Source organism: Schistocerca nitens, chromosome 1 (genome assembly GCF_023898315.1).
Source record: "Schistocerca nitens isolate TAMUIC-IGC-003100 chromosome 1, iqSchNite1.1, whole genome shotgun sequence".
NCBI lineage: Eukaryota > Metazoa > Arthropoda > Insecta > Orthoptera > Acrididae > Schistocerca > Schistocerca nitens.
The window spans coordinates 37,636,402-37,652,149 of NC_064614.1; the positions used below are offsets into that span (position 1 = coordinate 37,636,402).

A 15,748-nucleotide genomic window follows, 5' to 3' on the forward strand; every position below is an offset into this window, starting at 1 on the left:
AAACAAAAAACCAATTGAGAAAATCAAAACTGATTAGAAAATTAAAATGTAATTAGTCAAAATGTTATAAGTGGCATCTAAACATAGGCAGTTCTTTAGGTGTTTTGTCAATAATAAAAGACCTATTTTGCCACATTTAGTGGGAGACTTGGAAACATATATATCAGTAGGAACATTTTCTGAACCATGATCTTTTGCATTTTATAAAAATAGTAAAAGTATTGTTAATATTTCATATATTGAGTATTTACACACTCCCAAAATGTTAAATGCTTGAACACTGATATATGTATTTGCTCTATAAGAGCTACTGCAACTGTTGAAATATGTCATTAATTTTAAGGCAACAGTTTTAATTGTAATTTTATTATAAAACCCTTTATAACAATAGTGAGGATTGTTCGGATTTATATATAAAGGGGCAGCCATGTTGGCATTGGATGGCAGTGTCTTATGAGATGATGTGCAAGAAGCATGTAATTGTTTAAGTAAGATGTACATCAGTATGCATGTCAGTATTTTTGAGTTTTGTCAATGTAACATAATAATTATGATGTGATATAGAATAAAGGTTCTGAAACATAATGTTTGTATTGGTCATTCTTGGTGTAAAAACCAAGTTACAGTGGACATGAAGGAACATGTGGGAAGCTAGATTATGGGGAATTAGTTGAATATGTTGGTCAATGAGGGCTGAAATTCTTTCAATGTGGTCACAATAGAGAGCCACTATGGGGCATCCAGGATTGTTAGGTTTGTGGATTTTGGGGTTTTGGGGAAGATATAGAAAGTGGGTGTGTGAGGTGTCATAGGGATGAGGTGGGGAGTGGATTCTGAGGAGAGGTTCTGGGAAGGGCCTAAGGCTTTAAGTAGGGATCAGAGGTTATGTTGGGCTTCTGAGATGGAACCACCCTGGCAGATTTTATAGGTGGAGGATTGGCAGAGGCTTTCTGCCTGGTAATCACTTAAAGACAGTGGTGGAAGCTTTGTCTGCTGGTAGGATGATTATGTCAGGATTTCTTTTCAGGTTGTGTATAGCTATCCTTTATTCTTCTGAAAAGTTGGTATTCTGAGGAAGATACATGGGGAAGTATGGTATGTTAATTTGGTGGTAAGAAATTCCCTGAAGGTGACCAGTGTGTAGTGAGGTGGGGGGAGGGGAGGAATGGTCTTCACCATCTTTTTATTTTTCACACCTTCCTTTCCATTCAAACTTGTGATCATTGACCTAATCCATTCCCCCTCCTTTCCTCTTCCTTTACCGCAACACACACACATTCCCATACCTCATCTGTTCCTTTTCTCCCACATTTCTGTACGTTTTTAATGTATTTGTGCATGGTTTCACACACTTTCACACATTTTTGCAAATTTTTATGTATCTGTGCATATTTTTGCATATCTAAGTGTGTTTCTGTCTATACATATCTTTTGCACATTTTTGCATGTCTTTTCTTGTTTCCAGATCCTCTAACAATCATCAGTACCTGTTTTGGCTATTTCCATATCATTCCCATTTCCTTTATACCATTGCAACCCCAATGGATCCCTGCTCCATCTTTCAGCACGAGTTCAGAGAAGTATCTCTTTCCCTGGCTAAAACCCAATCCCACATCCTATTTCTCAAATGCTGCCTGAACCATGGTATCACCCCAAATTCCTAACCATAAGAATTCCTTTCTCTGGATCCCACCCCTCCTTTCACAATTACCTCCACAAATTCAGATTCTGCCAGTCCCTGGGACTCACAAACCTGATACTGCAAAAATACACCTCCATGGTACAGGCATTCCAGAATCACCTCTGCTACCTCCACAAAATACTACTAATGTGCAATCACTGATCCATACATCACATCTCTGAAACTGAGTCCTCTGCTCTCCAGCACTTGGAGGAGCATTCCAGAAACCACCTCCATAAGTTATCCAATCTGCTAAGATCCTACGGCCACCTCAGGACATCACTATCCAACCCCTATTCTACCCACAGTGATCCTCTCATCCACCTCTCATAGCACCTAAACATTGCCTAGCTGACTTTTTCAACTTGCCACATCCCCCAAAACTCCCTACCAATATTCCACCAAATCCAGAGCCAAAACATTACAATAATACTGTTGTCAACCTTGCCATCAAAACCATCAGCTCCACTTTCAGTTCTATCAAAAAGCATCACCTTTAGTCCTGCATCCAAATTTAACCATCTTCTGAACCCTGCAATGGAAGCACTTCTTTGCTGCTGAGCCCTCCAACCAAAACAACCTAACTCCAACACTGAACCCTGCCTCTTCCAGTTCATACCACCTTCCAACCATGATCCTAACCCTCCTCCCACCTAACCACCCGCTGGTCACCTTCCAGGAATTTCTTACCTCCAAATTAACCTCACCATCTTTCTGCATGTCCCTTCCTCATAATAGCAAACTCTCAGCACAAGAAAGAATAACCATACACAACATCAGTCAAGCCCTGACCTAATCATCCTACCTGCAGACAAAAGGTTCCACCACTGCTGTTATGAATTGCAGTGGCTGCCTGGCCGAAGGCCTCTGCCAATAATCTGATTACTCCTTTGCCAGGGTGAACCAATCCCAAAAGTCCAACTCAACCTCCAATCCCTGAATATGTTTTTCACCTCACCCCTATGAAACCCCACACACCCACCTTTTACGTGTTCCCCAACATCCACAAACTCAACAGTCCTGGACGCCCCATTGTGGCTGGTTATTGTGACCACACTGGAAGGATTTTGGCCCTCACTGACCAACACCTCCAACCAATTACCCATAATCTAGCCTCCCATATCAAAAATACCAACCACTTCCTTTGCCAACTCTCCATCATCTCCACCCCTTTAGCTCTTAGATCTGTACTCATCATTGTTGATGCAATCTTTCTACACACTAACAACCATCACAACCATGGCCTTGCCACAATTGTACACCAACTCTACTAATGCCCTGAAGATCCCAAACCAAGCACTTCATTTCCTGTACACTTAACCAACTACATCCTAACCCATAACTACCCCACCTTTGAAGGTAAGGCATACAAACAAATTCATGGCACAGCCATGGGCACCTGCACAGCACCTTCCTTTGCCAACTTCACCATGGACCACTAACATCTCTAGCTTCCTAAAACTCTAAACCCCTCATGTGGTTCAGGTTCATGATGATAGCTCATGACTTGGCTCAGGGCCAAGACACCCTTCTTAATTCCTTCACAACTTCAACACCTTCTCTCCCACCCACCTCACTTTGTCCTCCTCTATCCAGTGTGCCACCTTCATGGACATTGGGCTACTCCTCTCTGATGGCTCGATCCACACCTCTGTCCACATTAAGCCCACCAACCACCAACACTACCTCGATTACAACAGCTTCAATACCTTCCACACCAAAAAATCACTCCCCTGCAGCCTGTCCACCCAGAGGGGGCATATCTGCAGCGATGAGAGCTCCCTTGCGCAGTATGCTGAACGTCTCACCAAGCCCTTTACAGACAGGCACTATCCCCCAGAACTAGTCAGTAAACAGCTCTCCTGTCCCATTTCCCCTCATATCCCTAATCCTGCCACCATACACAATAACTGGCCACAAAGGAGTGACCCATTCATCACCCAGTATGCCCTGGATTGGAATAACTGAACTACATCCTTTGGCAAGGCTTTGATTACCTATCATCATGCTCTGAAATGAGGGACATCCTACCCAAGATCATTTCCATACCTCTGAAAGTGCTGTTCTGTTGCACACCCAAATTCCACAACATCTTAGTCCATCCCTATTCCACTCCCAACACCAAGTCGTTGCCACAGGGATCATATCCCTGTGGAAGATATAGGTGCAAGACCTACCTCCCAGTCCACCCACCCAGCACTTTGTATTCCAGTCCTGTCACGGATTTATCCTACCCCATCACAGGTCAGGCCTCCTGTTAAAGTAGCCATGTCATACCAGCTCTAATGAAACCATTGCACAGCTAATGTACTGCCACCCTCAAGCTGTGGATATGAGCAAAGTAGACCACACTATCCCAGGCTCTTTGATTGCTGATCCCTACCAATGCACCCATCCATCTTTGTCCTCTCCTCTCCTTTTTCCTTCCTTTTTCCCCTCCTCCATGCCCCACAGCATCCTGATGCTGCACCAATTGGCCTTTTGTCCCTGCACACTCTGCCATACAGTGTTCCTCTGTCCCCCCACAAGTACACTACTCTCCCTCCCCCTTCCCCACCTCTGACCCCTTCAGATTGCTGCTGCCAACCCATGTGATAGTTTCATTCTGGCCTGAGCTGCAGGAGTTGGTGGTCATGAATGTGTGAGGTGTGCTTGCATGTGTGTATGACTGGTGTGTGTTCCTCTGTTTCTCTTTGCTGATGAAGGCTTGGCTGAAAGTTTTGCATAAGTGTCTTAATTATGCCTATCTGCAACTTAACATGCCTTCTTTATGTGAATTATCAATCTATCTTTGCCTACATTTTTGATGTTGTTATTGTCTTCAGTCTTAAGACTGGTTTGATGCAGCTCTCCATGCTGCTCTATCCTGTGCAAGCTTCTTCATGTCCCAGTACTTACTGCAACCTACATCCTTCTGAATCTGCTTAGTGTATTCATCTCTTAGTCTCCCTCTATGATTTTTACCCTCCACGCTGCCTTCCAATGCTAAATTTCTGATCCCTTCATGCCTCAGAACATGTCCTACCAACTGGTCCCTCCTTCTCATCAAGTTGTGCCACAAACTCCTCTTCTCCCCAATTCTGTTCAATACCTCCTCGTTAGTTATGTGATCTACCCATCTAATCTTCAGCATTCTTCTGTAGCACCTCATTTCGAAAGCTTCTATTCTGTTCTTGTCCAAACTATTTATCGTCCATGTTTCACTCTCATTTTTGATGGTCAGTTTGAATATTTTTGTTAATGTTCCAATGAAAACTGCAGTGGGTATGCCAAAGCTGCATCAGCTTGTCATGTTTGGAGGAAGGCATTGTGTTTATTTTATGTGTGGTGGCAATATACTGGATGTTGCAAGAAGAGTTTTAACACTACAGATTATTTAACATAAAATCAACATGAAGACACTTCAGTTAAGTTAAACAACAGTTTTTCTAAGGTGCAAATAAACATCTTGTGAATGTTGCAGTTCTTATTACTGTGTATACTAAGGAAATTGGAGAGGAATACCACCCTATGCAAGACATCTTTGTAGCTTTGTTTCCACCCTGACATATTTCATCTCTTTTTGTGCACCTTCAGCGGGTTTATTTGTTAAAACACTTCTGCAAAATTGTTACATAATATTTTTTACATTGGTTTGCATGCAGTACAGAGTTGAGACATCTCACTGAGCTGCTTATGATGTGTCTAAGGTTCCTAGTTTCATAGTAAATTTGGAAATAAAGTGTATGTATGCATTTGATTACACAGGGTGCTCCAACATAGCACACAGAACTAACAACACAATGCATAATAGACTTGGAAATACTACCAACAAGCAAATACATGCAATCTGATTTACGTCAACTAACTTACAAATGCTGTCAATCTGTATATGTGGGTCAAACCAGTAGGAATTTTAGAACCACTTATACAGAATATCTCAGAGCACTAAAAAACAATACATCACACTCAACAGTTGCAGATCACCTAACAGCACAAAATCTTCACCCATCCAAAACATAGAAACAGACTTAAAAGTCCTTAAAACTAGTAACAGCCTATACCAAAAATTAACAATGGAAGAAAACTATCACAACCAAAAATCAATAGTCAAAGGAAAGAAAGTACTAAAAGAATGCACATCACTGTGCAATAAAATCCTCTTTGTCACAACAGAAGAATTATATGAATAACACCCACCCCAGAAGCGCAATGATCCGTCTCTAAAATTAAATTCCCTTCTCAACCTTGTGGGCTAACATCCCAAAGATGTTCGGGCTCGCATGCAGTTCCTCTGCATCGAAATGTGTGGCTCAAACTCATCTAGGAGTTAAACCGCACATGTCACATTACACACCCTAAATTACACACTTGCGACCCTGTGGTTATATTGTCTAGCTGATGGCAAGTTTGCAAAATTGTATGACATGTACAAAGCTAATATAACATATAACAACAGTGATAATATTCTATTACCTATAATATTCTATTACCTTATGATTCAATAAGGTGTCATGCTGTCATTGTTCAATGTGTTTTGTGTGAAGGAAATGATGATCTGATGCTTAACTGAAAATACTGATAATTTAAATTTACTACATCTTTTAAACAAATAAAGTTACATAGTTGATATTTACAGTATTTGTCATTTTAACAATGCACTTCTATATGAAATGTTGATCATTAAGATTGACCAAAACGTTCAGATTTTAGCATTCAGATCTTTGTTTGTTACAAAACTTGTTAACTTCACTTTAACAGTAAATCCTAAACTATTATAGATATGATCAATATTCAAGATTTATTGGGATCACCAAGAAAATTTATGAAGGAATCACTGTGGGCTTCATTCCCTGAATTACTGCAGAATTAAATAGTTTTCATAAATGTTTTCCTTTATGGCCAATCTTAGGTCTGCCATATTTAACACTGCTACATCTCCTGGCCACAAACAGCTTCTACGAGGTTTCCCTATGATGTAGGTTCTCGTCTGTCTCACTCACACACTCTAGTGCTTAGGCCTCATTCAGCACAATAGATGCCTGTGAATTTCCCCATCTCATGGTGAATATGCGCTCTTTGTGGCACATGGTCCTGGATGACAGGGTTCATTTCACAATTCCTGAAGGCTGACTCTTTCGGCCATGTACTTAAATGAGAGCGAAATGCTCATTAACTCACACCCTACTGCACACCATTCACTCCATATGCATGTCCACAACTCTCCCTCTCTGTCTTGGGAACACACACACACACACATACATACATACATGTATGCTTTACATACATGCACACACATGAACTAAACATGACACTCATCCACAACACTTCAAATCCACACGCCACATCCGAAACAAACATGCCATGACAAAAAAGAACATTATACGGCCACAACAACATGTAATAGAGGCAAAAACTCTGTGCATGGCAAAAAATGATAAAAATGAATGTATAATGACAAAAGAGAAAGAAATAATTGTGTTACATTGACACAAACAAAGTAAAAACACCACAAAATCAAAAACTGTAAATAAAATACTAAACATGTGATACATAGTGATTCTCAATCAAAAATGCATTATAAACAGAAAAATAAAATAATATTTTGCTGTTCGCAGATGACAAGCTTAACTGCATAGTAGACCTAAAGCTACTAGAAGAAATATCCAAAAGCTTCATTACGGTTTGTACATAAATGGATCCATTCAATCCATTTTCAAATGTAGTATAAAACTAGAAACTTTACACATTTTGTAAATAAACAACATAGAATGTCTCAACTGAGTGACACATGACTCAAATCTGTACTGTGTGTAACCCAATGTAAACAGTATATGACTATAATCGGCCATTATACAAATGTAAATATTTTGTATCAAAAGTTTTTTAGAGCTTAACATGTAACAATTTTGCAGAAGGATATTAACAAATAAAGCCACTGAAGATAACACATAAGTCCTGAAACATATTCAGATAAAAACAAAATTATGAAGGTGCCTGGCATAAGTTGGAATTCCTCTCCAGAAGTATAAAGCAGTTTGTTAATGACTCCTTTTGAACTTAAGTTAGTAAAAAATTAATTCAATTAAACTATAATTATAAATCATATCAAAAATTATCATCATAAAGCAGTATTAGTCATTACTTTGAAATGGGAAGGCAAATTCGATTTGGCACTAAAATTAATTTTATTTTGTTTCACAAAATCTTTCTGACAATATTTGTAAAGGTTTCATTACAGACATGTAACACATTACAAATTTATATAAATTACATAGTTATTTTGTGCATGATCATGAATGCAGTTTGTATGAATGTGTGCACGATGCTTATTATTATTATGTCATATTTTTATTTATGACAATGCAGAGCTGTAGGATACTAATACTGACAATACCAATGTCAAACTTCCAGTTATCATACGAACAAAATAATAATAATAATAATTATTATTATTATTATTATTATTATTTCTTTCCTTTCTCAGACCTTAGGTCTGGTTCAAAATGAAAGTGACGCGGACCTTGATCAAGCGTGACTTCCTTTTAACTGTACGGTATATGTTACATTGCGTTTAGGAACTTTCGGGTAATTGAACATGTATCAATAATTATGGACTTCTGTAGTTGTATATATATGTTTGGATGTAGCTGTATTGTGTTGATGTACTGGTGGATATTGTGTGGTATTCCTCCTGTAGTTGATAGTATAATTGGTATAATGTCAACTTTATCCTGATGCCACATGTCCTTGACTTCCTCAGCCAGTTGGATGTATTTTTCAATTTTTTCTCCTGTTTTCTTTTGTATATTTGTTGTATTGGGTATGGATATTTGGATTAGTTCTGTTAATTTCTTCTTTTTATTGGTGAGTACGATGTCAAGTTTGTTATGTGGTGTTGTCTTATCTGTTATAATGGTTCTGTTCCAGTATAATTTGTATTCATCATTCTCCAGTACATTTTGTGGTGCATACTTGTATGTGGGAACGTGTTGTTTTATAAGTTTATGTTGTAAGGCAAGCTGTTGATGTATTATTTTTGCTACATTGTCATGTCTTCGGGGATATTCTGTATTTGCTAGTATTGTACATCCGCTTGTGATGTGATCTACTGTTTCTACTTGTTGTTTGCAAAGTCTGCATTTATCTGTTGTGGTATTGGGATCTTTAATAATATGCTTGCTGTAATATCTGGTGTTTATTGCTTGATCCTGTATTGCAATCATGAATCCTTCCGTCTCACTGTATATATTGCCTTTTCTTATCCATGTGTTGGATGCGTCTTGATCGATGTGTGGCTGTGTTAGATGATACGGGTGCTTGCCATGTAGTGTTTTCTTTTTCCAATTTACTTTCTTCGTATCTGTTGATGTTATGTGATCTAAAGGGTTGTAGAAGTGGTTATGAAATTGCAGGGGTGTAGCTGATGTATTTTATTATTATTATGCTCACAAAAGTAAAGTTCTTCTAGTTTGTGTTCTTATAAAAATATTGTTGTAACACTGCACACAGCAGTGGGGGGGGGGGGGGGGGGGGACGAGCTCTGTTATGCTCAGAGTCATTATTTCTGATTAGGAAGGGTATTTAAGTGGTAAATCCTGACAGTTACATTACAATGTCTGTGACACATTTTGAAGTCAGAGATGTAAATGAGCCATTTTGGTTCAACTATACATGACATCCCTTCTCCATATGACTGATGAAATAAATATTGATAAGAATAAACACAACACCTCATTGCATAGTGGAGGCACTGAGCTGTATAGTTCACACAAACAGGAACTTTAACAATGTAACTCAAACTTGTTTTCTTCAGAGCAATCCACTTACATACACAGAAATGAAGTGTGCTATCTGGCAGCAGTGGACACCAGCACCAGAATAACACCTCTCTCTCTCTCTCTCTCTCTCTCTCTCTCTCTCTCTCTCTCTGTGTGTGTGTGTGTGTGTATGAGTGGGGGGGGGGGGGGGGGCACTCGCGCACCCACATGCTCTGAAAAATAATGCAGGTTTGGATACAATGTTCAGCTTCCTTCCATAGACCCACCAATGACTCTGCATATGCTCTACACAGTAAGTTGTCTTTATTCATTAAATTGTTTGCATCCTGCCATAGAATACCTACATTGTACTCATACCAAATGATACCTTATTCCTTCATTTCCCTCTATCTGTATGCTAATGACCATGCTGTTTTTAATTAAGCTCAAAGAACTTTAAGCTCCACCTTCCTTTTTGTAATATCTTCAATATGTTTATGATCCCTAGTTTATTGACTAAATCACAACCAACAATTGTCATTGACTATATTAGTTATTTGATTGTCAGTCTCATAATTTGATCATAATTTCCATTAAAGCAAAATGGACCAGCAGACTCAAATATTTTGTTCCATTTTTGTTCTCATAATGACAGCCACACCAAAAAAATGATACAAATCATTTTGTTAATAACCATACTTTCTTTTTGTAGCAAAAACTAATGTAGTTGAAACTTACACGATGACTGCCACGGTCAATAGCTGCTTGCAAAGGTGTCCTCCCATTGTGATCTTCCACACTAATACTTGCTCCTTCCCTGAGGAGTAAGCTGGCTATATCCCTGCCTGCTGCAAGCATTAGTGGTGTTTGACCTTCATTGTTCTTTCCATTAATTATTTCCACTTTTTTCTGGTCTGCTGGATGTGGTGGATGGTCCACACCTTCTGCACTGGGTGTCCAGTCAAAGGATATTTGACCTGCGATGTCCTTCAGAGTAAAGTCTATTCCAGCCTTGATCAAGAGCTCCATTACCTGAAAAGGTCATACTTTTAAATTTCTGAGTTTTTATATTGTGATGCCATACTTCCACATGCAAATTCATCATGATTTTAAAGTTAATAGATCATTTAATTATACTGACAGTGTCTCTCAAGTGCATTCTAACTTTTTACATGTTTAATTTTTTTTTAATGTCCAAGTGTATTATAACACAATGCTAATACTGTTCAACAAATATTTGTAGACTATTCTTAATACACTATCTAGATAAAGTATTGGTAATATGATTAATTTGATCTGTTGTTCAGTATCTGAAATGAGCTGTACACAAGAGCCAAAAAATGATTCTCAGTGAAAGCAGTAGCATTTTAGATCAAATACAATCTACAAGATTTTATTATTACTTTATTTATTTATTTATTTGAATAACCCCTTTGGAGGGTACAATAAATCAACTTCCTTTGAGAGTGTTGCTCCTTTTCTCCCTGCACCCACTTCCTTCCATTTGCAACTGTTTTTTATAAATCAACTTCCTCCATCCTTTGAGAGTATATAAATTAACTCAGCTCATCCTTCGAGAGTGTCATTTCTATTTTTCCTAGGTCCACTTCCTTCCATTTTCAGACTGCTTTCTTTCCTGAAATCCTGCCTTCTGTCTTGCTTTTCTAAAAATTATTCTTTTCTCTATTGTGACCATTCTAATTCCAATGTTTTTCATTTATTTTTCAATTTCAGCAAACCATGTGAATTTGGATTTGTAGCTGTTCAGCAAGTTGGATATCTGATTGGTTAATCTGTTATTTTCCATGCAGTATATGTGTCCATAAAACTTTAGTCTTATTTACCTCATCAGATCAGTTAGCTATTCCATTTTCAAATAGAGCTCTGTTTTTTTTTTTTCTCTCTCTCTATATTCACCATTACTATTATTTTTAGGTCCAAGTATCTTCCTTATTATGCTTCTCTCAACTTTTTCCAATCCTTCAAGATCTCTAACTCTTGTTAGTTTAAGCGTTTCTGTGTCATACAATTCCTTGGGCATTTCACTGTTTCATATTGTCTTAGTTTTGTGTCCCAGGACAAAAGATTTTTGTTGTATTTCTGTATAGACTGTCCCTTCCATTTTATTTACTCTGTTTCCTATTGCTTCTTTTCTTTTGTAATGCCATTATCCATTCTCTGAGATATTTAAAATAGTTTGTTTTAGTCAGTGTGTTTTTATGAATTTAACTATCTTTTAATGATATGGTTATAATAGAAGGAAACATTCCACGTAGAAAAAATATATCTAAAAACAAAGAACAAGTAAGTAAGTCACATCATCTTTTTTTAACTATCTTTTAAAAAATTCTTGTGAAACTTATGCACAGATTGATTGTCAATCTTCTTGACTTCCTTAATATCCTCCAACAATAGTCTATTTGGGTTTCATCCTGGTTTTTGTACTGAATAAGCAATATCCCCCCCCCCCCCCCCCCTCCATCAACCATGGACCTTGCTGTTTATGGGGAAGCTTCCATGCCTCAGTGGATCACAATGGAAGGGTATCAGTGGAGAGGCCAGACAAATGTGTGGTTCCTGAATAGGGGTAGCAGCCTTTCCAGTAGTTGCAGGAGCAACAGTCTACATGATTGACTGAACTGGCCTTGTAGCATCAACTAAAACAGCACTGGTGTGCTGCTAGAGCAAATGGCTGAAAGCAAGGGGAAACTAGAGCCATAATTTCTCAAGAGGGTATGCAGCTTTACTGTATGGTTAAATGATGACGGCAACCTCTTGGGTACAATATTCCAAAGGTAAAATAGTCCCCTATTCAGAGATCTCTGAGCAGGGACTACTCAGGAGGACATCATTATCAGGAAAAACAAAACTGGCATTCTACGGATCAGAGCATCGAATGTCAGATCCCTTAATCAGGCAGCTGGGTTAGAAAATTTAAAAAGGGAAATGGCTAGGTTAAAGTTAGATATGGTAGGAATTAGTGAAGTTTGGTGGCATGCAGAACAAGTCTTCTGGTCAGGTGAATACAAGGTTATAAGTACAAAATAGGGATAATGCAGAAGTAGGTTTAATAATGAATAAAAAATAGGAATGTGGATAAGCTACTATGAACAGCATAGTGAATGCATTATTCTAGCTAATATGGACTCAAAATACACACCTACCACAGTAGTACAAGTTTATATGCCAACTAGCTCCGCAGGAGATGAAGAAATTGAAGAAATGTACAATGAGATAAAAACAAATTCTTCAGATAATAATAATAATAATAATAATAATAATAATAATTTTATTGTCTTTAAGCCATTACAGCAATAGACAAAGTCATACATATAATACAATACAGTACAGTACATGCTATAGAAGGACAGAATTGTTAAGAACTTTACAGTTTAATATCACAGGTCATGAAATCCTTTACATTGTAGAATGGGTTTACAACTAACCAGTCATAAAGTGTTTGTTTGTATTGTTGCTCTGGTAAATTTTGTATACCTTGTGGAAGTTTGTTAAATAATTTGTGGCCCATAAGTTCATAACTGTTAACTGATTTTGACAGTCTGTGGTAGGGTGTATAGATAGAGCTGTTTGTCCTAGTGCTGTAACAATGTATATTTGCCCTGCGTTTTACTTTATGTAAGTTCTTTTTTGTGTAGATTAAAACATAATAAATATATAGGTTTATTACTGTCATGATTTTTTGTTGAGTAAACAAAGGTTTACAATGAGCCTTGTATGGTGAGCCTGTAATTATCCTAATAGCTTTCTTTTGCAGCAATAGTATATCATGCACACAAGTGGAGTTTCCCCATAAAATAATGCCATAGGATATGATGCTTTGGAAAAATGAGTAGTAAGATACTCTAACATAATTTTTAGGTACACAGTGCATTAATCGCCTTAACAAATAGATTACCCTAGACAATTTACCGCTAATATACTTAATATGTGGATTCCAAGAAAGTTTATCATCCAAATATACCCCCAAAAATTTAACACAACTAGGATCATCTGATGGAAACTTGTCTTTTAAACTAAATACCATCTGCTGGGTTTTGCTTTCATTAAGCAAGAACCCATTTGCTTTAAACCAGAGTGAAGCTTGCTCAATTGTCCCTGTAACACATGTTTTAAGGCTATTAAGATCATTACTGCTGTTCAGAAATGTTGTATCATCAGCATAGAGTACTGTTCTGGATTTTATAAATGATGGCGGGTCATTTATCATTATTAGGAAAAGGAAAGGGCCCAGCACGGATCCCTGCGGAACACCTACCTCAACTTGTTCTATACTGGACATTTCTTTCCCAACACAGACGGCTTGCTTACGGTTTTGTAAATATGATCTTAATAGCTTAAGGCTGTTACCTTTAACACCGTAAAAGTCCATTTTTTCGAGTAGTAGTGTATGTTCTACACAGTCAAAGGCTTTGCTTAGGTCACAAAGTTAGGAGAGGCGAAAATTTAATAGTCATGTAGGACTGGAATTTGATAGTAGGAAATGAAAGAGAAAGAAATGTAGTAGGTGAATAGGGGCTGGGGGTTCGAAATGAAAGAGGAAGACACCTGGTAGAATTTTGCACAGATTGCAATTAATCACTTGGTTTAAGAATCATCAAAGAAGGTTGTATATGTGGGAGAGACCTGGAGATACCAGACAGTTTCAGATTGATTACATAATGGTAAGATAGAGATTTAGGAACCAGGTTTCAAACTGTAAGACATTTCCATGCGTAGATGTGGACTCTGACCACAATTTACTGGTTATGAACTGTAGGTTATAACTGAAGAAACTGCAGAAAGGTAGGAATTTAAGGAGCCGTGACCTGGATATACTGAAAGAACTAGAGGTTCTAGAGAGTTTCAGAGACGGTATTAGGGAACAAATGACAAAAACAATGGAAATGTATAGAGTGGAAGAAGAATGGATAGCTTTGAAAGATGAAATAGTGAAGGCAGCAGAGGATCAAGTAGGTAAAAAGATGAGGACTGGTAGAAACTCTTGGGTAACACAAGAGATATTGAATTGTCAGGACATCCATTTGTATATTTCTCACCATTAATTTTGCTATGAAAATTCAGAAAAAAATCCACTGTGTAACTTCTGGGTTATCACGCTTTTATTACATCAAAAATTTAAACAAAAGCATTTTTATATGCTCTAGTTCTGGAGTGAGACTCTCTCTATCTGCTACAGTATAGGTCTTATGTAACAATGTTTTGTTCACCCCTCATTGAATGCACCTGGGTTGTAGCAGCAGATTGTGCACAAGTGCAAGTTGGCATGTGTCATCATGTTCTGTGGCCCAAGAATTTGTATATGCTCTTTCTTCAGTATGAGCATAGTACGAAGGTATCACAGATGCAACAGAAGAAACAAGTCAGTTCCCAATACGATGAGAATAACTTTCTCCTTGTACATATTTCAATGAACTGTCGAAGCAGAATATCAATGTCCTGTTAATGTGAAGACAGACATGTTAGAGGGTAATTAGTTAGTTCCATGTTCAATGTCTCATTTTTCATGATAAATCATAATGATGTGGAACAAGTTATTTTACATTCACATTGCAAATTAATTTGTAAATACAAAAGAGACATACAGATGTGAGTAAGTTATTCCTATCCACCATCTTTCACACATTATAATAATAGAAATTCTTCTGCGGAACAGAAGGAGTTGTTATGGAGAAACTTTCTCAGTTTATTTTCAAGTTTCACTTTGCTGTCTGTTAATCATTTTATATCCCCAGATAAGTATTCAAAAATTTTAGCTGCAGCATTGTGCACCCCTTTTCATGCTAAAGATAATGTGAACATGGAGCAATGAATGTCATTTTTCCTTCTGGTATTTCAATTACATACACATGTTCCTCTTGAACTGTAATGAATTATTTACTGTGGAGCTCATGAGGGAATAAATAGAACGGGAAGCAGCAGTTAGAATATCAAACTCCTAAAACAGGTGTCTACAAGATGATTGTAGAAACTGTGCTGTGCTGTCTTTCTTTCTTAGGTTTGAGTTAACCCAAAGCCTTTTTGTAGTTTGTTGAGTTAATAACAGTAAAGAAGTAATTACCGATGCACTGGACAATTCCAAAGAACAAACAACAGAACTACAGAAACAAGGTCAGCAAGACAAACTTCTTACCAATGCATTTCAAGGATACCTTTAAAGCAACTTCGATGAAATGAAACACGACATCGGAGTTAACAAGAGTGTCACAATACTTTAGCCTAAAGTAGCTGAGGCAGTATACAAAATCCAAAGATTTGCAAATTTGATTTGGGCTTGAGCATTGTAAATGCTAAGTATGTCCTTCAGTAA

General features: G+C 37.6%; 1 protein-coding gene across 5 annotated transcripts in view; it reads right to left on the reverse strand.

Moving 5' to 3' along the window:
- The window catches only part of LOC126240775 (serine/threonine-protein phosphatase 6 regulatory ankyrin repeat subunit C-like), an 881,520-nt gene that overhangs the window by 26,982 nt on the left and 838,790 nt on the right, over positions 1 to 15,748 (reverse strand). For all 5 annotated transcript variants that reach the window (XM_049947953.1, XM_049947951.1, XM_049947950.1 and 2 more), the window contains one exon: positions 10,159 to 10,452. In XM_049947953.1, coding sequence (XP_049803910.1) covers positions 10,159 to 10,452 — 294 coding nt within the window. The remainder of the gene's footprint in view (positions 1 to 10,158; positions 10,453 to 15,748) is intronic.